This window comes from Oncorhynchus keta, chromosome 9, assembly GCF_023373465.1.
Source record: "Oncorhynchus keta strain PuntledgeMale-10-30-2019 chromosome 9, Oket_V2, whole genome shotgun sequence".
NCBI classification, from domain to species: Eukaryota; Metazoa; Chordata; class Actinopteri; order Salmoniformes; family Salmonidae; genus Oncorhynchus; species Oncorhynchus keta.
Window position 1 is genome coordinate 35,134,443 of NC_068429.1, and position 24,370 is coordinate 35,158,812.

A 24,370-nucleotide genomic window follows, 5' to 3' on the forward strand; every position below is an offset into this window, starting at 1 on the left:
CACACAGTTCATATAGGGAAAACCACAACTGCATTTTTCAAAACAACATAGAAATGTTGAATACTCGTGGTGAGATTTCACTGAAACGCAGTATCACAGAAACATGGGATATTCATGTCATCAGCTCGCTTTCACAAACACAAAGTGGCAGACACTTAAAAGCAGTGTCCCTGTCTGGCCGTCATGCCACAGCCTCAGCCGTCACAGACTAGCATTACGTAACGCGGATTTTAATCAGTTTCCCATCTCCACAGGCCTGCATGTTGACCTATAAATAATCCTCAACTCGGATTGAAAAGATGATCTATGAAAGAATATCTGTGTGTGCTTCTGCATAACCCACGCATTGAGAAACCATTCCATTGAAGTTGCTTGATTCTTTATACTTTGGCTGTAACAGAGAAAGAAATATCTCTCTCTCTATACACACATTTATTGTATGAGCTAGATACAGTTTCCCCCAGAGTCAGATGAACTCATGGATACCATTTTTATGTCTCTGCATCCAGTATGAAGGAAGTTAGAGGTAGTTTTGCGAGCCAATGCTACCGTTTGCACAATGACTTGAAGTCTATGGTATCTACTAGCATGCTAGCAGTTACCATAGACTTCCAGTTATTCCTCTGCCGCTAGTTAGCAACTTCCTTCAAACTGCACGCAGAGACATAACAATGGTATCCACTAGGGAAGTATATTCTGGGGAAGTAGATAAAGAGTTTAATTGACAAAATCCCGATGTATCCCTTGAACAGTCTGAAAAACAAATGAGGTTATCTTTATGATGATGTTATGTTATTATTATCATTGTTATTATTATTATGTTATTACTGTTATGATGATGAAATAAGGATGTTTGCAGGAATTCCACTTCATGTCAGAGAGAGAGAGAGAGAGAGAGAGAGAGAGAGAGAGAGAGAGAGAGAGAGAGATTGTGTGCAAAAAGAATACAATACATACGTGGATGTTTTGAGACGAGAGACAGATGCTTATAAGATGGCAGCGTGTTAGAGGGACATTTACAGTTGCGTCAGGATTCAATCCAAAACCTCACTATAGCACACTTGACGTTGAAGGGTTATGGTTGCGCTCAGTATTACAGCTGTAGGACATTCTAATACCATTCTAGGGTTAGATGCAATATAAGGCAAGTGACTTCAATTGCTAATTTCTCTGAATAGGGGTTAATAAACATTACCAGATTCACTGGGAATACATTACATAGTATGAAGAAATACTCCAGGCCGCAGCGTCGTACTACTTGTCAGACATAGAAAACTGAAACTGTTTAGTCCTACTGGGCATTGGGGTGGGCTTGGTGTGGGGTTTGGGGCGTCCTTTGGTGGCTTTTGAACATTTATTTGGAATCCTGATGTCTTAAAGGTACACTCAGCAAAATCATGTTGCTTCGAGCAGCACTGGAGATATTGAGATGAGCGAGATGCAAGACTTGGCTCTCACACAGTCACACACAGTATCTGCAGTGAACAGAACAGAACAGCAGAGAATTGTATGAATCCTATACATTAAAATGGCCAATTTGGGTGCAATCCATAGAGTTCAAATTGTCTTTCAACAAAATAATCGGTTTTTAAATAGAGAAACCATTTTAGAACAATCTGCGATGGTGGGTGTCATGGCTTGCTGAAATGACAGGGCACACTACTTGTAACAGGTATACTTAGGGCTCTATTCAATCTGTACAGTTGAAGCGTTTCAGGTTGTGTGATAGAAAAGTGTAAAGGTAATTTCTGATTGAACTGACATATGCAGCGGGTTTACTGTGAATGCAGTCTGTGCTAATGCGGGAACATTTCCTTTCAATTTCAATAAACGCTGTTAAAAGGAACTTCCGCGATGCGGATTGAATAGAGAGTCCTTCCACGAATAGAGTGTAAACCACCCCATGTGACTGTGATATTTTACATTCTTGGTCCTCCGGATGCATTTAATGTTATGACAGGCAGGGGGCAGTACAGAGAAGCATGGCTCGGATGTGTGTGCTTGTGCATGGAGTGGGTTATTACTCCAGTACCAGGAGGAAATATACTGCTCCTTCCATCTTTGAGATATCATTCATTAACACATAGCAAAGCGAAATAGCAAGAGGAAAGAGGAAATATGGCACCACTTTGGACCTTTGATCGCCAGGCCCCATTCACCGTAGTCCGTCAGAGATTGAATGTGTGATAGTGAGTTTGAGTCCATCCCTCATCTCTGAAAAATCGGGTAGTTCTCAACGTTTGTCGAACTAAGGTTGAATACTTTATTAATGCAGTAAAAGAAAGCTACCAGATACGTGTCATACGAGTTCAATTAGTATATGTGTTGTATTGGCCTTTTTCCTGTATTGCCAACAACATTTGATGTGTCAATGCTTTAAAAATCCACAGGCTGTACAGTGTTATCTTGGTAATGATACTCTTTCAAATCTTAAATTATGCAAGTTTATTCCTACTGCAGCCCCACCTGGTGTTAATATACCAAACCATAGTAACTTCATGAACGGCAGAAAGTTCAGTGAACATTGGATACCATTGGACACCGAGTTCTATTCAGATCCTTCATCAGCACCATCATCAGTATCATCATCGTCATCATTATCCTCTTCATCATCCTCATGATCTTCATTACCCATTCAACATACATGTACATACATTTAAAGTCCACAAAGCAAAGAACAAAGAACACCAAACAAAGGAGCGTTGTGATTCCCAGCTAGAGGGCCTAGGCCCGTTCGGGTATGGAGCTAGGTAAGGTGTTCGTAGCATTGACCACGTTGCGGGGGTGTGGAGATTACAGAGTTAAGAAGTTAAGAGCGACCTGTACAGATGATGGATAGAGGGAGGGAGTGTAAGAGAGGTGGCAATTCACAGTGCACTGTGGGCCTGTGAGTCAGGGGGGATTTCAGGGTTGAAAGAGGAGACTACCCAAGTTTATGGTTAGACAGTCCAGACTCCAGGGCAGGGGGGGTTCCAGTATGAGGAGATGTTTAACCGTAGAAGCCGTGCAAGAAAACACAGACGCACAGGAGGATGATGGCGTTGGCATTGACCACGTTCCTCCACATGGGTTTCTCTGAGGTGTCTGTGAGTTGCCTCTGCAGCTCAGCCTGCTCCTCAGCACTCAGCTTGGGAGCAGTCGATTTCTCCAAGCCACAGAAGCTCAATACTGCCTTCTTACAACAGCCTGGCTCCTCGGTGGGCTCTGCACAGACACACAAACACAGGGATGAGGAAACAGTGTGTGGTTGTAAATGTGAGAAATAAAATCTGTACGTGTGTCACGGAGTAACAGATAGAGATTGGAGAGAGACCTCTATCATCAATATCCACATAGGTAGGTTCTTGATCTTCTTTCCAATTGTCTAGCTCCAGATCCACCCTCTCCTCTGTGCTGTTCCTCAGCTGCCAGCACAAGCGGTGCAACTGCAGATGGAGGGAGGAAGAGGCACAGGACAAACACATAGGGAGAAATTAATTTACAGATGGCAGAGAGACTGCGTTTTTATTCAATTAACATTCACGGATGGAAGAATAACTAAATAAGTTTGACTATTGGGGGAAGTTGTAACTTACATGTTTGTCGTCGATGGGTTTGGTCATGAGGGAGATGCTGACTATCAGCAGGCAGGAGATACAGAACAGAATAATGGAGAAGTAGAGGTAGTGGACCCCACAGATGATCTCAGGACAGTTAGTGGGGGTCACACAGCTTCCTGTCCCATAGGCAAACTCACTGATCATCCTGGTTAAGCCAATAGCCAGGCCTATCGTAAGGCCATAGAACACACCCTGAAAGTGGGGGAGGTCTGTGACTCAACACATTTGCATGGTTCACTTCCAATTGCACAAACATCACGTATAACACAAACAAGGCAGTAAATGGTGAAAGTGGTAACCAGGGTCCTTTGAGCCTAGCCAGCAGAGTTCAGATAAACTACTTAGGCAATAAGGTCCGAGGGGCATGTGATATATGGCCAATATACCACGGCTAAGGGCTGTCATTTAACGCACGATGCAACGCGGAGTGCCTGGATACGGCCCTTAGCTGTAGTATATTGACCATATACCACAAACCCCTCAGGTACCTCATTGCTTAATTAGACAACAGGTTAAATAAACCAGTTCAAACCACAAGTATCTCAAGGAAACTAGTTTATATCACACTGACTTTTGTTAAGTTAGAGACTCACCGGCTCATTGACGCGCTTACAGAAGATGGCGAGCATGAAGGTGGCAGCGATGGGCGGAGTCAGGTAGCTGGTGATTGACTGGATGTAGTCAAAGAGCTGGCCGCTCTGAGCAGACTGGACCACAGGGATCCATGCTATACTCACCCCGATCAGAACCAGGATAAACACCCTACACAGCCAAGAATAATACATCAATATCAATATTACCCATTTATCTAAATGCAAACAAACACAAGCATATACACACATGTATTAAAGCAAGTGAAGTCCAAAGAACTCGAGCAGGCTGAGCTGTGTGTTACTGTACCTCCCAGCGATCATGAGTTCCTTCTCGGAGGAGGAGCTGCGTATCTTGGTGTAAATGTCCATCGTGAACAGGGTGCTGGCACTGTTGAAGATGGAGGTAAGGGAGCTCATCAGAGACGCCATCATCACCGACAGCATCAGGCCTCGCAGACCTGCAGGAAAGAGGGTGAGGATGGGAAGAGAGGGCAGGGAGGGAGGGCATGCAAAGGAGAACAGGAATGGAGGGAAGGCAGAATAGGATAGGTGTAGAAAAGAGAAAAGAGAAGGAATGAAGAGATGAACGAACGTGATGGTTGATTTTATTGGCAGCAACAACTGTTTTCCTGGAATAAGGAGTAGTACTTATTGAATCCACTATTTGCAGCAGTAGTAACAGTGTTGTAGTAACATAGTCCCTGTGCAGTGCGGTGCCAGGACAACAACCTCTCCCTCAACGTGAGCAAGACAAAGGAGCTGATCGTGGACTGCAGCCAAACACGCCCCCATTCTCATCGACATTTTTTAAGTGGAGCAGGTCGAGAGTTTCAAGTTCCTTGGTGTTCACATCACCATCAAACTATCATGGTCCAAACACACCAAGACAGTCGTGAAGAGGGCACGACAACACCTTTTCCCCCTCAGGAGGCTGAAAATATTTGGCATGGTTCCCCAGATCCTCAAAAAGTTCTTTAGCTACACCATCGAGAGCATCCTGACCAGTTGCATCACCTCCTGTATGGCAACTGCTCGTTATCCGGAAGGTCCTAATTTATTTATTTTTTGTCAAAGTCATAGACTGTTCTCTCCGCTACCGCAGGGCAAGCGGTACCGGAGCACCAAGTCTAGGTCCAAAAGGCTCCTTAACAGCTTCTACCCCCAAGCCATAAGACTGCTGAAAAATTAATCAAATGGCCACCTGGACTATCTACATTGACCCCCCACCCCTTGCTGCTACTCGCTAGTATCGGTATTGTTATTTTATTGTGTTATTTAATATTACCTTCTTTTTTTTACCTCAGTTTATTTCGTAAATATTTTCTTAACTCCATTTCTTGAACTACATTGTTGGTTAAGGGCTTGTAAGTAAGCATTTCACGATGAGGTCGTATTCGGCACATGTGACAAATACAATTTCATCTCATTTGATAGTGGTGCTAGGACTGTCATTGTTACTAGATGGACGAGTATCTTCTGTTACCCACCATTTGGCATGAGGTCCACCACCAGTTTGGGATAAGCAATGTTGGTGCAGCCAACACTGGCCCCACAGTACCTCAGACACTCCTCTGGTTCCACGCAAGCCACCTCGTCTGTGTAGAGGATTCGGCTGATCATGCCAGGGAAGACCATGAGGAACATGGGCAGCAGCTTCAGGTAGCCACACAGGATACAGCCAGCCTTGACATGGGAAAGATTCTTGGCAGATAGACAGCGCTGGACAATCACCTAGGTGACAGGAGAGATAACAACCCTCCAGTGACTGAAGAGGTGATGGATTACGTGTTCATGGTCAAACAGAAGTATGGTGCCTCTGTATTACTTGAATATGTCAATATCAAGAGTAGAGGGGAATGAAGGGGGTTTGAAGTCAAATGCACTCATCATTCCTACCATGCACCACACAGCCACATATCTTCTGACAGGCAAAAATGTGTATGCAGCTTTTCTAGCGGAAATATTCATCAAAGGAAATGTTTCCCTTTCCGAACGTGACCCAAATTGCTGATCACAGAAGAAGGCATGACGCTATCATATATGAATTAGAGAAACTTAAGCTTTGAGTTCTGCTAATCGAATAAACTGTTTCAACGTGCGTATTTAACGTGTGTGAGTGAGTGCTCGCTCGTGTGTGTGATTGTGTAAGTCAATATCCTGTTCTTTTTTCACAGTCACCTCTGTGTTCCCGGCTTTTAGTCTTATTTAAGTCTGTGGGAAGGAAGTGCATTTGGGTCTAACTAAAAGCATGCTTCTCTTCATAAGGCAGCCACTTAAGCTAAGACAAGCTGAGAGCTGGCTGGAAAGAATGGCCATGGTAATGATACACACATTAGTGTGTGTGCGTGTGCATGTAACTGAGGGAGGGTGTTAGACTTATTCATTCCCTACGGAGCAGTAAGCTACCTGATCAGTGCACCAGTACCAGGTGGCCTGGACAGTGAGGCCAAACACCAGGCCTGGCCAGGGCAGGTCCCCTGTCACCGCGTCCCTGAAGATGTGGAAGGAGTCAGGCCGAGGGGTGTAGCAGCTCTCACTGATGTTGACCCCAGTCACAGTGGGTATGGCCTCCATGTAGCGCGTCTGGAAGTTCTCATAACCTCCCACCTCATTGAAGGCTGAGGAGACAGACCGAAGAGGGTTGGGAATGAGGGATGAGAGAGGTTGGAGGAATTAGAAGAAGAGAATAAATCAAGGAAATGATACTCTGTAGAAAGGGGGAAGGAGAAAAAGGAATGCATTGGAGGAAGGGAATAAAGAAGGGAGGACAAAGAAGAGATATAGAGTTACAGGAAAAGGAAAAGAGGCAATGAATAAATACATTACCATAACCAATGAGGATTAATAAATACATTACCATAGCCCATGAGGGTGAATAAATACATTACCATAACAAATGAGGATTAATAAATACATTACCATAACAAATTAGGATTAATAAATACATTACCATAACCCATGAGGGTGAATAAATACATTACCATAACCCATGGGGATGAATAAATACATTACCATAACAAATGAGGATTAATAAATACATTACCATAGCCCATGAGGGTGAATAAATACATTACCATAACCCATGGGGATGAATAAATACATTACCATAGCCCATGAGGATGAATAAATACATTACCATAACCCATGAGGATGAATAAATACATTACCATAGCCCATGAGGATGAATAAATACATTACCATAACCCATGGGGATGAATAAATACATTACCATAACCCATGAGGATGAATAAATACATTACCATAGCCCATGAGGATGAATAAATATATTACCATAACCCATGAGGATGAATAAATACATTACCATAACCCATGGGGATGAATAAATACATTACCATAACCCATGAGGATGAATAAATACATTACCATAACCCATGAGGATGAATAAATACATTACCATAGCCCATGAGGATGAATAAATACCTTACCATAACCCATGAGGATGAATAAATACATTACCATAACCCATGAGGATGAATAAATACATTCCCATAACCCAGGAGGATGAATAAATGCATTACCATAGCCCATGAGGATGAATAAATACATTACCATAACCCATGAGGGTGAATAAATATATTACCATAGCCCATGAGGATAAATAAATACATGACCATAGCCCATGAGGATGAATAAATACATTACCATAACCCATGAGGATGAATAAATACATTACCATAACCCATGAGGATGAATAAATACATTACCATAACCCATGAGGATGAATAAATACATTACCATAACCCATGAGGATGAAAGATCCCACGACCATGATGATGGTCTGCAATGTGTCTGTGTAGATCACTGCAGCCAGTCCACCTGAAGCAGAGTGCACATGGTGAGAGTCAGCACAACACAATCCCACTCATTACTCATACAGGGTTACAGTCAATGACTAAGCTGTTGAAAACCACTGTAGTACTCATTTACACTGTAGACGTGATGTTTATTTTTTACTTTAATGATTGCCCTTGGTCAAAGGGATAGCCTGTTAGTGGTCCAGTTGTTCGTTTGATGTTTGTCTATCACGTAGACTCTATAACTCCCCTCAGTAGTTGTGTACGGTATATGAATATACATGTAGGTCATTGATATTAATTTGAGCACAATGGTAATAAAGAAGATACAGTGGCCTACATACATTTGCGTGGGGCTGCCTTAAAGACTGAAAATCAAACCCTAGCAAAGAATAACAGTGCACACAACTTTTGCTGTTGACTGCACCTCGAAAGCATCGACGTGTCACGTGTGCATGACAGTATTTGATGCTGTGAGTCACTCTATTTTCAGCAGTTAACTCACCTTCATGTATGATATTTACAAAACCTATATTAAACTCAGCTACATGTTTATATGAGCATTATGCAAACCTAATCCTATACAGAGACTTTTATTTTATATTTAACCTTTAATTAACAAGGCAATTTACCATGACGGCCTACCCCGGCCAAACCCTAACCCGGACAATGCTGGGCCAATTGTGCTCCACCCTATGGGACTCTCAATCCCGGTCGGTTGTGATACAGCCTGGAATTGAACCCGGGTCTGTAGGGATGCCTCTAGCACTGAGATGCAGTGTCTTAAACTGCTACGCCACTCAGTAGACAGTCTAGATTAATCTACATTACATGTTTATATGAGTATTATGGAAACCCAATCTTATACAGAGACAGTGTTGCATCACTGACCTTGCTGAAGGCCTGTCAGTGAACTAAAATCCAGGAATGAATGCATCATTACAGAGGTGAACAACAAGGTTTTATCAGGGAGTATGGGTAATTACCCATGTGGTACAGGAGATAAACAGCCTTGGAGGAAGGCATTTGTGCTGTCAGACATAGTCTGCTATTAAGACTCAAATACAACGATACAGGATGGACTTTACTCCACTCTGCCATGGTTACAGATAAGAACTCCATATTGGTTTAAATGGACATAGTCGATATAGGGCTCCTCTCAGTGAATTAGTTATATATCGCTGCTATACACTAAGTGTACAAAACATTAGGAACACCTACCTAATACTGAGTTGCACCCCCTTTTGCCCTCCGAACAGCCTCAATTCGATGTGGCATGGACTCTACAATGTGTAGAAAGCATTCTACAGTGATGCTGGCACATGTTGACTCCAATGCTTCCCACAGTTGTGTCAAGTTGGCTGGATGTCCTTTGGGTGGTGGACCATTCTTGATACACACAGGAATCTGTTGAGCGTGAAAAACCCAGCAGCGTTGCAGTTCTTGACACACATTTAAGCTGGTGCACCTGGCAACTACAACCATACTCCGCTCAAAGGCACGTAAATATTTTGTCTTGCCCATTCACCCTCTGAATGGCACTCAAATAAAATCCATGTCTCACTTGTCTCAAGGCTTAAAAATCCTTCTTTAACCTGTTTCCTCCCTTTCATCTACACTGATTGGTGGATTTAACAAGTGACATCAATAAGGGATCATAGCTTTCACCTGAATTCATCTGGTCAGTCTATGTCATGGAAAGAGCATGTTTTGTACACTCAGTGTATATCACTGCTATATACAGTTATGTAGTGTATAAGTTGAGAGTATGTATTGATATACCTGTGACGGTGTATAGAGCCGTGATACTTAGCAGGAGAATCACAGCAAGGTAGATATTCAGCCCCAGAGCCTGGTTAATAAAGATGGCTCCAGAAAACATATCTGCCTGAGAGAGAGAAAGAGAGATTGAAAGAGAGAGAGTGAGAGAGAGAGAGAGAGAGAGAGAGAGAGAGAGAGAGAGAGAGAGAGAGAGAGAGAGAGAGAGAGAGAGAGAGAGAGAGAGAGAGAGAGAGAGAGAGAGAGAGAGAGAGAGGGAGAGAGAGAGAGAGAGAGAGAGAGAGAGAGAGAGAGAGAGAGAGAGAGGGGGGGATTAACGACAAAGGAAGGGCTTCTATAGGGCGAGCACACAATTTTGGATGAAGAAAAATTTCCATATAATAACTGTCATAAACGAACAGCTGACTGAAGACCAGATGGCCGAACATTCTTGAAGTTGAGTCAGTTTCTACGTACATAAATTAACATGGACTTTTCACAATGTGATGAAACTTTGTTGCCCCTTGCTGAAACAAGCAATAAAACTGGCCTTCTTCAGACTAGTTGAGTATCTGGGGCATCAGCATTTATGGGTTCGATTACAGGCTCAAAATGGCCAGAAACAAATAACTTTCTTCTGAAACTATTCTTATCCTGAGAAATGAAGGCTATTCCATGCGAGAAATTGCCAAGAAACTGAAGATCTGGTACAACGCTGTGTACTATTCCCTTCACAGAACAGCACAAACTGGCACAAACCAGAATAGAATGAGGAGTGGGAGGCCCCGGTGCACAACTGAGCAAGAGGACAAGTACATTAGATTGTCTAGTTTAAGAAACAGACACCTCACAAGTCCTCAACTGGCAGCTTCATTAAATATTACCCACAAAACTGTTGTTTAAATGGACATATAATTAGCTTTTCTTTCAAAAACAAGAACATTTCTATGTGACCCCAAACTTTTGAACGGTAGTGTATATATACCGTGTACCTTGTTGTTTTCAACAGTAATATACAATGAACAGTGATATGAGTGACTCACTGAGATCTTAGTGAAGACATAGAGGAAGAGTGAGAGCACTGAGAGATAGATGCGGATGCGCTGGCCTCCGAACCTCTTCCTCAAGTACTCTGGCATGGTCACCACCTAAACAAATCCAGTAGACATGATTACATTGTGGAATAGCACTAGATTATATGCTACAGAAATGTACGAAATGGCATGGTATAATGGTAATTCCACTGTAATAGCAGAAAAGGTTGTTCTCACCCCAGCTTTGATGTAAATGGGTACAAAGAGCCATCCAAGAATGATCACCACCACAAGGGCCTGAAAAACACACATCCTAAGGGTTCAGATGGGGAATTCATGAAATGACAGATTTATCTTTTACTAGACGTGTTACTGCTTTCGCCCACTGCTGTTCTCTTGTATCGATCATATAGTGACATTTAACCTACACGCTTGATAATAAACGTGTATGAAAAAAGAGCACCTTTTATACAAATAATTGCAGAGTGCAATAGAAATAGAGATGAGATGATAATAGAGATAGAGATGATATGATAACAGAGATAGAGATGAGATGATAATAGAGATAGAGAGATGAGATGATAATAGAGATGAGATTAGATGATTATAGAGATAGAGATTAGATGATAATAGAGATAGAGATGCGATGATAATAGAGATAAAGATGAGATGATAACAGAGATCGAGATGAGATGATAACAGAGATAGAGATGAGATGATAATAGAGATAGAGATAAGATGATTTCAGAGATAAAGATGAGATGATGACAGAGATAGAGATGAGATAATGATAATAGAGATTGAGATGAGATGATAATAGAGATTGAGATGAGATGATTACAATGATAGAGATTAGATGATAACAGAGATAAAGACGAGATGAGATGATAATAGAGATAGAGATAAGATGATTTCAGAGATAAAGATGAGATGATGACAGAGATAGAGATGAGATAATGATAATAGAGATAGAGATGATAATAGAGATTGAGATGAGATGACTACAGAGATAGAGATGAGATGATAACAGAGATTGAGATGAGATGATTACAGAGATAGAGATGATAATAGAGATTGAGATGAGATGATTACAGAGATAGAGATTAGATGATAACAGAGATAAAGATGAGATTATAATAGAGATAGAGATGAGATGATTACATAGATAGAGATTAGATGATAATAGAGATAGAGATGAGATGATTACAGAGATAGAGATGAGATGATAACATAGATAGAGATGAGATGATAATAGAGATTGAGATGATAACAGAGATAGAGATGAGATGATAACAGATGTAGAGATGAGATGATAACAGAGATAGAGATGAGATGATAATAGAGATAGAGATTTGATGAGTGATAATATCAGGTACGTTTCAGAGGTTATGAGGATGTTTGCATGAGAGGTTATCATGGTATTTATTTACATTAGACGTTGCCACTCACATTCCATTCGAATCCGCCAATGGCAAGTCCACCTGCAGCCGCAGTCCCTGCGATGCCAACAAAATGCCCACTGCCAATGTTGCTCGCAAAGAGGGATGCCCCAATCTGGAGAGGAAGGACAGAGGAATGTTCATGATCAATTTATACAGAAAGTAATGATATTCGTTCACAGTTTTTGGATATGGAAGGTCATTGAGAAGAACTTCACTCATAAAGGAACATTTACAACAACAACAACAGGTGTACCATGTAAGATAATGGGGCAAAGGTTGCCAAGTACATGGTCCATAGAAGGGAAATATGCAATTAAGTTAGACACCTCACGTGTACTGGTACAATCAGCATCAGTCATTCTTGAGTCATTAGGAGCAGTCTCAAATGAAGGGCATATGATTTATGGACTTCCAACACATCAAGATAAAAGATTATGACCTTGATTTAAGTATGAGCTGGACACTTCCATGGAATACAGGCACGGATTAGGATAGTTCAGGGGAACAGGGTGTGTCTTTCCAAATATGTGCCACTGTCATAAACAGTGGCCAGTAAATTAGAGCGAGTTCGATGCCTTTGAACGTAATAATGTATCAGCATTCAGGGCTCAAACCACCCAGTTTATAATATGTAATAGACTGTCCTGAGAGAAGATTTATACTCACTGGCCACCACACCATGCTTCTTCCTGCCAGGAAGAATCCACCTACGGTGGCTCGGTTTGTGCTCACCATAGCCTGCAAAGAGAGACTGGTTAATTGAGTTGTTTTGAGATACCATATTCATGTATCAGGGATCACGTTGATCAATAACCTTGTTACATGATACAGTCATTTGCATCTTTTTCAGTTATTTATACATGGTCAATATACATTTTTGTTTATATGGTATTTAATTGGAGTCTGTTAGTTTCACACTGATGGTTTACTACATCTTGTAAACATTGTTTGGGTCAATCATCAATCAGCACTAACCACTGAGCACACACTGGTTGAATCAAAGTTGTTTCCACATCATTTCAATGAAACTACATGTACGTTGAACCAATGAGGAATAGATGTTAGTTTGACGTCTGTGCCCAGTGGGTGTGTAGTTAGTATTGTATCGACTCTCCACACATCTGAAACAATATGACAAATGCAAATGTATTCCTCAGCAATTTAATTCAAACATACTTGGTGACTTGTTCTATAAATGTCTGTCAATATTATACATTTTGCAGCTGGGCATAAATTGAAGCAATCCAGGTACTTCAATGAGATGTCAGTGCACTTGGTATTCATAGGCTACTTAACACTTGGTATTCATAGGCTACTTAACACTTGGTATTCATAGGCTACTTGACACTTGGTCTTCATAGGTTACTTGACACTTGGTATTCATAGACTACTTGATATGTGGTATTCATAGGCTATTTGACACTGGGTATTCACAGGCTACTTGACACTTGGTATCCATAGGCAACTTGACACTTGGTATTCATAGGCTACTTGACACTTGGTATTCATAGGCTACTTGACACTTGGTATTCATAGGCTACTTGACACTTGGTTTTCATAGGCTACTTGACACTGGGTATTCATTGGCTACTTGACACTTGGTATTCATAGGCTACTTGACACTTGGTATTCATAGGCTACTTGACACTTGGTTTTCATAGGCTACTTGACATTTGATATTCATAGGCGACTTGACATACCCCATGAGGAGAATTTCTGCATAATGTACCTGGCACAGGTTGGACAATATCTGCAGCAACAAGTGTACTGCATGAGTCCAGCCATTAACCCATTAGTGATTATGTTTTTTGGAGGCCATCTGAATAACTTTGTATAGAAAGTGTAGAATATCATAATTCATATTTTATGTTTGTAAATATAAGGACATATTATCACTCAGAAGGAAACACATCGAAACACTATGAAGATGCTTCTATTTTTTTATTTAAAAAAAATCATATTCAGAATAGAGAAAACAGCTATTTTCCAGATTCAACTAAAACATGCTCTCTGTTCCTTTCTGAGGGATTAACTATTCACAGACACAGAGTTGTTTTAGTGTCAATGTGTCAATGGAAAGATTAAGGAACTCACCCATACTCCGACTGCCAGGACAACCACAAAGTAGATCACAATCACGGAGATATCCGCCGGGTTGTTGACTGCCACTGTGCCATTATTAGGCATACTTCTAACTAAGGAGAACCCAAAATAATCCTGTGTCATTTTGTCTGTTCTGAGCTGCAGAGGTGACCAGAGGACAGGTGTATTGTAGAAGCCTCTCTCCTTTACTGCTGTGCTACTGACTCCCCTGTCACCTGCAATGCTACTTATGTACTACTGACCCCACAGATAGGTATGTGTGTGCATGTGAGCACGCATGTACGTGTGCGTGTGGACCAGTGGAGGCTCCTCAGAGTAGAAAGGGGAGGATTGTCCTCAACAGTGAATTTCAGAAAAATGTAAATAGTGAAACATTTATAAAGTTATCATTTTTAGATGACATTATACTAACTATATTCACATCACCAAATAATTGATTAAAACACACTGCACTTGCAATGAAGGTCTACAGTAGCCGCAACATCACTCTGTAGGGTAGCACCATGGTGTAGCTGGAAGACAGCTAGTTTCCATCCTCCTCTGGTTACATTGACTTCAATACAAAACCTAGGAGGCTCATGGTTCTCACCCCCTTCCATAGACTTACACAGTAATTATGACAACCTCCAGAGGAATCCTCCAAATTGTCAGAGCTCTTGCAGCATGAACTGACATGTTGTCCACCCAATCAAAGAATCAGAGAATGAATCTAGTACTGAAAGCATAAGCTATAGCGAGCTAGCACTGAAGTTCATAAAATGTGGTGAGTAGTTGACTCAAGGAGAGAGAAAAACAATAGTTCAACAGTTTTGAACAAATTAATTTATTCATAAATGAATGAGAAGCAAGAGAGAGAGAGAAAGAGCGAGATTTTGTATTTTTTTTTCATTTTCACTTACCTAGCTAGTTTAGCCTACTCAAACACCCTGCTCAAACAGAGATGAATACTATGTTAGCTAGCTGGCTATGGTAGCTAGCTGGCTATTGCTATCCAACACTGGAACTCTTCGAAGTCAAGGTAAGCTTTTGGTTTTATTAATTTATTGCCTGCCAGTGTAACTGCTAAACTCCTTGCTGACTGTACACTGTAATGCATGATCGTAGCGAGTTTAATAACACCTTAGTTCTAGTAGCTATGTTGACTATGACGTTATTTAATCTGGTGACAACGATGTAGGATCTGTGTAGCGGTTAGTTGTTATGATGTGAAGGTTTGGTTTGGAAAGGTTTTTCATCTGGTCACAGACAGCTGATGTGTTGTGCACGGAAGTCTACAAGCGCAGGGAAAAGGTGAGAAGAGGGGAGTGCGTAGATGCGAGAAGCAATTCTACAATGATCAAAAGGATGATGCTGTTTGTATGTGGCTGCAATGAAAGTAAACTCTGTTTGCGTGTGATCAGGGGTGTATTCATTCCGCCGATTCTGTTATAAAAACATATCTTAAACGGAAGCAAAAGGAACAAAATATGAGAAATGTACCTGAATGTGTCCTATAGAAAAATCTTGTTTGCAACTGTTGGACAAATGATTACACACTAGATCAGCGAGAGGCAACAAGAGTGTGCAAGGCAGTGTCGAATGTGTCAATGTCTGTCACCTTGATAACTCAAATTTCTCTCGACCTGTGCTCCTACATTGTAAGCTTTCATTCATAGGCTAGGTTGTAGCAAGCTCATGATGTGTATAGGTAAAATTCAACTATCATGTAGTAGCCTAAATCTGCCCATGTTACATTGAGCTGGGTTAATTGTATATGAATGACAGTCATCCAATGTGCTGTAGTAGAAATAAGGCCAAGCTCATAAAAAAAGATTGTTGTCCCTCATCTTAAACGGCACAAACCACCACTGGTGTGTTGGTTAATAGTATGTTTGAGACAATGCAAAGAATGTGCTTTATGGCAAACAAATGGTAATTGAAAGGGAAATCAACAGTTGCTACATCCATTTTTGGACTTATAAATTAATTATATGTACCCATTGAAGAATGTACAGTAACTTATGCCTTATGAGCTTAGTTCAACTGTTGTACCCTATCAGAACCCCAAATATAAGCTTGTTTTACTCTAATGTTTGTGAATAAACACAATATAGCATAAAAACGATCATTTTGATATCATGGTTGGTCAGTCCTTGCACCCATAGCTCTGTCTTGGAATTTGAGAATGGTTGCATTTCTCCAAACCCATCCCTCAGCTTTTTACCAAAACAGTGGCAGGCAGGCAGTAGCTTTGTTATTGTTTCTACTTCTGATTGACGCTTTAACGATCAGCTGAACCGAAAATACTTAGAAGGGAAAAAAATCCTATGAAAGACAACTTGTAAGCCACTCCACTTTCAGAACTACACTAACCCTAGTCCTAATTGATAAAACTCTGAAAGGAGGTGACTACTGTAGGTAGATACATCAACTGTGGAAGTGCTGTGGCAGCAGGTGAATTGTGGACTCCTGGGAGAAAGAGCACACCAAAGAGCATACAGGAAAAACAATATATTGGGTTTTTGATAGAACACAACCATTAGGAAGGTCTTTATTGGCTATAATGTTTAATGGGGAAATATAGTAATTACTAGCATTAAATGTATGTTAATGGACATGGCTGTTGACTGTAAGCCCAGTCCATGAACTCTTCTGTCAATATTAAGACTTATTTCCACAAGGAAACAAATTCTGAATCAAGGTAAAAGTCAATCAAAAAGGTACTTTCTTCACAAAACGACCTCACTCACAGAGTAAACACACAGATAGTGGGTTAATGATTACTCTGCCCCTCCTCCATTCCTCTTCAGGTTGCTGGTGAAGACTTGAGTGTGCGTGTGATAAGGGGCTATCCATAAAATTGTATTAATCTCTCTCATCACAGCTTCGAACAATCTTGTTCACATACATTTACATCAGCCATTAGTCTCTACGGGTATATAACATTTACAATGTCACTGTATGATCTTACCCTTGTACTGCTCCAAGGGTTGTATAGGTTACTTTTTCAATGTAATCTGTTAGAGTTACTAGTTACCTGTCCAAATTTGTAATCAGTAACGTAACTTTTGGATTACCCAAACTCAGTAATGTAATCTGATTACATAAAGTTATTTTTAGATTACTTTCCCCTTAAGAGGCAATTGAACATCTATTGCAGGATAAATAAACGTTAAAGTTTACAAAGCTGGCCATATGTACAATTTCACTTTATGGGCTGGTTATGTAGGCTTCTTCTAACCCATCGCTTTTTACTACCTATAATAATACAATTAAATTCTATCTTTACATTAAAAACCAGTCTATCAGAATTCCAGTCATTCCAATAAATGTTATACCCCTTCATCTTCAAGAATAGGACTTGGAAATATGGTATATATAGATTAGCCAAGTTGTTTTACCTGAGTATATCCCCAAAACTAAGGATTTATTCATCTGTTATTTATGATTTTGTTGTCATGGAAGACTGATTGGACTCAGTCCAATAAATGCTGCGCTCATGGAGTGGCATGCTTTGAGAACTACTGAAAAGTGCTATTAACATGTGAAAAATGTATGCCATATGCTGCATTTGCTATAGGCCTATTGTTTAACTTTTTGTTCATGCCTATTTGATATCTTGATAATATGCAGCTGTTTAAAGGGTAAATCCAAAGATCAAACAATAACAAAACGGTCGCCCCGACCTCTGCTTTGGTAAATAGCCAGGATGGGCCTGGAGAATGGTAGCCACTCTGAGATGAATAGACAGAGCTATAGATGCAAGGATCCATGATTTCAAAATGTTTGTTTTAACGTTTTAAATTAGATATACACTACCGTTCAAAAGTTTAGGGTCAGTTAGAAATGTCCTAGTTTCTTAAAGAATAGCACATTTTTTGTCCATTAAAATAATATCAAATGTATCCGAAATACAGTGTAGACATTGTTAACGTTGTAAATTACTATTGTAGCTGGAAACGGCAGATTTTTTATGGAATATCTACATAGGCGTACAGAGGCCCATTATCAGCAACCATCACTCCTGTGTTTCAATGGCACGTTGTGTTAGCTAATCCAAGTTGATCATTTTAAAAGGCTTATTGAACATTAGAAAACCCTTTTGCAATTATGTTAGCCAAGCTGAAAAATGTTGTCCTGATTAAAGAAGCAATAAAACTGGCCTTCTTTAGACTAGTTGAGTATCTGGAGCATCAGCATTTGTGGGTTCGATTACAGGCTCAAAATGGCCAGAAACAAAGAACTTTCTTCTGAAACTCATCAGTCTACTCTTGTCCTGAGAAATGAAGGCTATTCCATGCAAGAAATTGCCAAGAAACTGAAGATCTGGTACAACGCTGTGTACTAACTACTCCCTTCACAGAACAGTGCAAACTGTCTCTAAACAGAATAGAAAGAGGAGTGGGAGGCCCAGGTGCACAACTGAGCAAGAAGGCAAGTACATTAGTGTCTAGTTTCAGAAACAGACACCTCACAAAATAGTACCCTCAAAACACCAACACCAATCTCAACAGTGAAAAGGCAACTCCAGGATGCTGGCTTTCGAGGCAGAGTTCCTCTGTCCAGTGTCTGTGTTCATTTTGCCCATCTTAATCTTTTCTTTTTATTGGCCAGTGTGAGATATGGCTTTTTCTTTGCAACTCTGCCTAGAAGGCCAGCATTCCAGAGTCGCATTTACATTTACATTTAAGTAATGTAGCAGTCGCCTCTTTACTGTTGACGTTGAGACTGGTGTTTTGCGGGGACTACTTAATGAAGCTGCCAGTTGAGGACTTGTGAGGCATCTTGTTTCTCAAACTAGACACTCTATTGTACTTGTCCTCTTGCTCAGTTGTGCAATATGATTACAATATTTTTGCTGGTAACGTAATGGATTACAGTTACGCATTCTTTTGTAATCCCTTACATGTAACAGATTACATTTTACTCCCCACCCTTGAATGATCCTATATCATCATCACCTGATGCTTCTTCCCTGACCCTGAGCTTCTCAGAAATTTCAAAGCCTGAACTATGCCCAACCTCACTCCTCCCTGAGATGATCAAGATAAGCCTGTACCAATATAAAAGACTGACAATGTAATTGATAGAACATGATTATTTTCTACTTCTTTCATCCTTGTAGTGGGCTGTTTGTTATACCAGTCTCAGCATAGACCTATAAATCAATGATAAAGTCAAAAGATTGCAAAAAAAAAATTCATTTAATGGGGCTGTTACGTTATTATGGACCCTGTAGTCGGGAGGGTAAAAGTACCAGAAACAACCACCAGGCAAGTATCGGGTCTGGAGCTTAACATGGTAAAATGCAGCACAACAAAGAGCCATGAAGGTTAAAAAAAAAGGTGGTAAAACAAGCCAGGGTGGTGTTCAATTGGGCATATAGAATCAAAAACATTTGCAACAGAAAACTAAAATGGGTCATATTACACCTACTACTAACCTACTGTCCATTTCACTTCAACAGAAGTGTGCAGCTAATTCATTGGAAATGTATACTGCACCAAGACCCCATTCTGACTTTGTCCATCAGGGGGAGGAATACAATGAGAACATTCTCACAAAAAACACAATACAATCCTACACAGTGAACTAAATGTGTGTGTGTGTGTAATACAGAGATAATCTGAATAATTAAATGCACGTACAGCAGGAAACATCATGACCGCAGGGCCACAGATTCACTCATGGCGACTGATGCGCATGCTGTTCATCCAAGCATTCACACAGAACAGGGTATAAACCCACAAGTTCCCAGGGTAGGTAATGTTTTAATGGCATTCTTTTAATGACCACACATTATTCATAATAATAAACAAATGTACTTGCACAACTGAAAACTCCAGACACTGTCCCATCAACCTTCAAAAGGTGGACATTTCAAAATGTTATGATTGCTGGCACACACATTCACAGGGGCTAGCAATGCACACAGAGATCAGAGGGCAGAGTGGAAAGGGCAACAGACAGGAAATAGAGAGGAGGAACAACAGACAGACATCTTACAGTGACAGGGGGCATAGAAAGGGTTCAAGTCAAGGAGGAGATCACAACCACATTCTGGTCAATAGTAACATTTCCACTATGCTGTGTAACGTAATGAAATACATTTTCCCTAATTAGAATTACAGACATCCACTCATGATCGATACTAAATTGTCCTCACGAGAACATCCTGTGGAAATGTCACTTGAATACCAACTAGTCAGTTAATTATCAGCAACTATGGAAGGGAGGGGATGGAATGGATCGAAGCAGAAAAAATACCACCTAGCGCACAGGAAGTGGGCCAGGGACAGAAAGCCTTGGAGGACAGAAAAGAGGGAGAGAGTTGAGGAGGACAGTATGAGAGGGTGAATGCAGCAAGGGAAGAGGTGAGAATGTAGGACAAAAACGACAGGCCACTAGAGAACAGATTATTCCTGATGAGGCCTTAATTGAGCATGATAATGGCACAAAGAGACGAGCGATGAGGAAGAGATTAGAGAACAAAAGATCTGAAACTAGTAAAGAATGTGTGTGGGGGGGGCAGTGGGAGGGGAGTGGCTAACTCTAGCTAAAGACTATCAGGGGTTAGGAGGAGGTGGTCTCAGGGTTGGGCCTCTCCCCCCTCGCTGTCCTGCTGGTCGCTGGTCCACAGGGTCAGGTTGTCCCGCAGCAGTTGCATGATGAGGGTGGAGTCCTTATAGGAGTCCTCGTTCAGATTGTCCAGGTGTCCGATGGCCTCATCAAAGGCCTCCTTGGCCAGCTTGCAGGCCTCCTCGGGGGCGTTTTGGATCTCGTAGTAGAACACAGAGAAGTTGAGGGCCAGACCTAGGCGGATGGGGTGGGTGGCCGCCATGCTCTTGCTGATCTCATAGGCCTCCTTGTAGGCTCCCTCAGAGGACTCCACGGCAGAGGTCTTCTTCTCGGCCGTGGCCACCTCGGCCAGGTAGCGGTAGTAGTCGCCCTTCATCTTCAGGTAGAACACCTTGCTCTCCAGCTGGTCTTCTCCGCAGCTTTTGATGAGGAACTGGTCGAGCAGGTTGAGCACGTCCTGGCAGACCGTCTCCAGCTCCTTCTCGATGGTCTCCCGGTAGGCCTTCACCAGCTCCAGCTTCTTGTCGTTGCCGTCGGCCATGGCCCTCTGCTCGATGCTGGAGGTGACACGCCAGGAGGACCGCCGGGCCCCCACCACGTTCTTGTAGGCCACGGAGAGCAGGTTGCGGTCGTCGTTACTCAGAGGCTCACTCAGCTCAGTCACCTGGTGAGGACATAGAAGAGTTGCAAAGAATGGTGTCAGGATGTGAAAATGCTACCGTATCATAAACCTTCCATTGATTTAAAAAAATGTACCATTGACCTAACATTCCTATCCTGAATAAAAGCTCTATAAATTGACCAATGACAAAGGTGTGACGTTTCAGGGTGCATGCATGCCTAGCTGGAGAAAGACTAGACTATGCTGTGTTTGTGGCTGAAGCTGTGCTTGATTCTTAACTGTGAATATAAAACCCTATTTTTTTATATAAAGGTGCTTGTCTTATGCCTTTTGAGAAACAGGGTACATTTAAGTCATAAGCAGAATATGTATTCATCATCGTCGATCCATCAAACTGCAGCCATTTCCACCCTTGCAGACAGGTTTGTGGGTACAATAAAGGAGCAAAACCTGGTCGCCTATAAACTTCCTGCATCATATTTGTTCGTAATTTAAGAAATTGTATCGCATACATTTGACGACTATTCTGTATTTTAGTCTATTACAGGAAAGGTAAAACCAGCTTTCAAGCTTGGAATATCTAGTTTTATTCAATCGGCCCAAAGTGCTGTAGTGAACGAACGCACCCAACGTGTGTCCCTGTTCAGCCTCTAGGCTAGTGCTGCATCATAGACAAACCGTAGCCACGAAACCAGACCACCACCAGTTTCATTGTTAGCTCAGCTAGCCCTTTAGCTACCACATTCACTTCTAAAAAATATATGGCAAAATAATATAGCAACAGAAGCGAAATAGCCAACCTTGGTATTGTGTGCACCAGGTTTCACATTGATTTATGATATTGCACAGAATTCTGGAAATTATTTATTAGATTAAGACGATAATCCCAGTTACTATAGTTAGTTAGCTAGTTAGCAAGAGGCTACATTGTCTGACTAGTGAATAATGTAATAATATTACTTTTGTTACAAACTGATATGAATTACTGTCACATTTGGCCATTCTTCCAATTGAGCTGCATTGCACATTATGCAAAATGATGTCTACCTGTTTCATCGCTGAGGCCATGTCATCGTACCGCTCCGCCTGCTCAGCCATACGGGCTCTCTGGATCAGTTGCTCTCTATCTGCCATTGTCGCTGTTGATGTGCCGAAGGTCGGGAAGTCAGTTCAAAGATACGGGAGGCTATTGACGATAGCTAGGTGTATTCGAAAGCAATGTGTATTTTCCCGATGACGTCCTACGATACACACAGCACATCAAATGTCACTGCGGATTATCTCTAAAAACCCACGTACAATACTAGCGAAACAATACGCTTTTTAATGCAGCTGAGGCGCAAATTAGAATTAAGATAATCAGTGGCTCCCCTCCAAACCTCGCTCCAACCCCTAACAGACTCTATCTCAACAACCGGTGGCTAACTAGCTACTGCGGCCTCCCACTGCTATCGACATGGGGTGCTGTTCCAAGAGTCCTGTCTATCCGGGGCGGGGGGTGAAGGCTGCTGCTGATATTTCAAGATGACGTCACTTTCTAAAAATAGAAACGTACGCTGCAGGCGTGCACCTGCGCAGTGCAACGTACTGCATCGGTTGCAGCAACTGAGAGCGCGTGCGTGTAGGGTTGCAGCTAGCGTGACCTCACAAATGGCATACAAGTAATGGTTCCAAGCATAGTAGGATGGAGATGTGAACATATAGGACATAAGCAGTGCCTTCCCTTACATCTACCCAGTCCCAAAGCCATGATAGCATTTATGCCAACCGCTGTAATGTACAAAACATGACACTGAAAGGTGCAGAAGACCTCTGTGTTGCTGACAAGTGTTCCCTCCCCTCATACCTAAAAGAACATCACTCCCCATTCCAGCGTTGCATCATCTCTTCCCGGTAACTGGGCAGGAGGAGTGTGTGACACACTTCTGTATATTATCAGGGATGTGATATTATTTCAAGAATGTAGCAGAACATCTAGCTCGCAGCAGTGTTGGGGAGTCGTGAGCTAAATGTAACTAAAATATAAATGCAACAGGTAAAGTGTTGGTCCTATGTTTCATGAGCTGAAGTCCCATAGGGCAGCGCACAATTGGCCCAGAGCTGTCCTGGTTTGGCCGTCTTTGTAAACAAGAATTTATTCTTAACTGACTTGCCTAGTTAAAAAATGAAACATTACACAGGTGCACCTTGTGCTGGGTACAATAAAAGGCTGCTCTATAATGTGCTGTTTTGTCACATGCCACAGATGTATACATTTTTGCAATTGGCATGCTGACTGCAGGAATGTCCACCTGAGCTGCTGCCAGAAAATGTAATGTTAATTTCTCTACCATAAGCAGCCGTTTTAGAGAATTTGTCAGTAAGTCCAACCGGCCTCACAACCACAGACCACGTGTAATCACGCCATCCCAGGACCTCCACATCTGGCTTTTGCACCTGTGGGATCATCTGACACCAGCCACCCAGACAGCTGATGAAACGGAGGAGTCTGAAATAACCCCCCCCCCCTTTGTGGGGAAAAAGTCATTCTGACTGGTTGGGCCTGGCTCCCCAGTCGGTGAGCCTATGTACAATTTGCAGACTGCATGCAGCAGTTTGGTGGTAGTTGAAATAAACTATAAACTTGGTAAACTATATTATCATAGTAGCTTCCCCAACATCATCTACCAGTCACTGAGAAGGGAAACTAGCATTATCCCCATGCAATAAAACATCCTGAACAAACCCCAAAACCTCTTGATATTTATTTTGTATTCATTTCTGCAACAAATGAATTCTCCTCAAAGTTTTACATTTCACTAGTATCACTGCCTGGTATGGCAACTGCACCGTCATCAACCGCAGGG

General features: G+C 41.6%; 2 protein-coding genes across 2 annotated transcripts; both read right to left on the reverse strand.

Moving 5' to 3' along the window:
- Positions 1 to 2,239: 2,239 nt before the first annotated feature.
- slc5a1 (solute carrier family 5 member 1) lies at positions 2,240 to 14,563 on the reverse strand. The gene is made up of 14 exons (XM_035776161.2): positions 14,336 to 14,563; positions 12,908 to 12,979; positions 12,249 to 12,353; positions 11,037 to 11,096; positions 10,809 to 10,913; positions 9,790 to 9,895; positions 7,949 to 8,029; positions 6,599 to 6,810; positions 5,680 to 5,923; positions 4,500 to 4,650; positions 4,193 to 4,361; positions 3,576 to 3,791; positions 3,314 to 3,425; positions 2,240 to 3,204 (listed from the first exon to the last, which is right to left on the reverse strand). Exons 1-14 carry the CDS (start codon positions 14,465 to 14,467, stop codon positions 2,990 to 2,992), a joined length of 1,980 nt encoding a protein of 659 aa, XP_035632054.1. The 5' UTR covers positions 14,468 to 14,563; the 3' UTR covers positions 2,240 to 2,989.
- Positions 14,564 to 20,074: 5,511 nt separating this feature from the next.
- ywhah (tyrosine 3-monooxygenase/tryptophan 5-monooxygenase activation protein, eta polypeptide) lies at positions 20,075 to 23,034 on the reverse strand. Its single transcript, XM_035776166.2, has 2 exons — positions 22,572 to 23,034; positions 20,075 to 21,566 (listed from the first exon to the last, which is right to left on the reverse strand). Exons 1-2 carry the CDS (start codon positions 22,656 to 22,658, stop codon positions 20,913 to 20,915), a joined length of 741 nt encoding a protein of 246 aa, XP_035632059.1. The 5' UTR covers positions 22,659 to 23,034; the 3' UTR covers positions 20,075 to 20,912.
- Between the last annotated feature and the right edge of the window lie 1,336 nt (positions 23,035 to 24,370).

What these genes read in the sequence shown, in the direction of transcription:
- slc5a1 (XM_035776161.2), bottom strand. Translation starts at nt 14,467, where the DNA reads ATGACACAGGATTATTTTGGGTTCTCCTTAGTTAGAAGTATGCCTAAT. An exon ending in CCATTTACATCAAAGCTGGG is followed by an intron (nt 10,914 to 11,036) that starts GTGAGAACAACC and finishes GGATTTGTTTAG; the next exon opens with GTGGTGACCATGCCAGAGTA. An exon ending in TTTCATCCTCATGGGTTATG is followed by an intron (nt 6,811 to 7,948) that starts GTAATGTATTTA and finishes CTGTCTCCTCAG; the next exon opens with CCTTCAATGAGGTGGGAGGT.
- ywhah (XM_035776166.2), bottom strand. Translation starts at nt 22,658, where the DNA reads ATGGCAGATAGAGAGCAACTGATCCAGAGAGCCCGTATGGCTGAGCAG. An exon ending in TGGCCTCAGCGATGAAACAG is followed by an intron (nt 21,567 to 22,571) that starts GTAGACATCATT and finishes TGTCCTCACCAG; the next exon opens with GTGACTGAGCTGAGTGAGCC.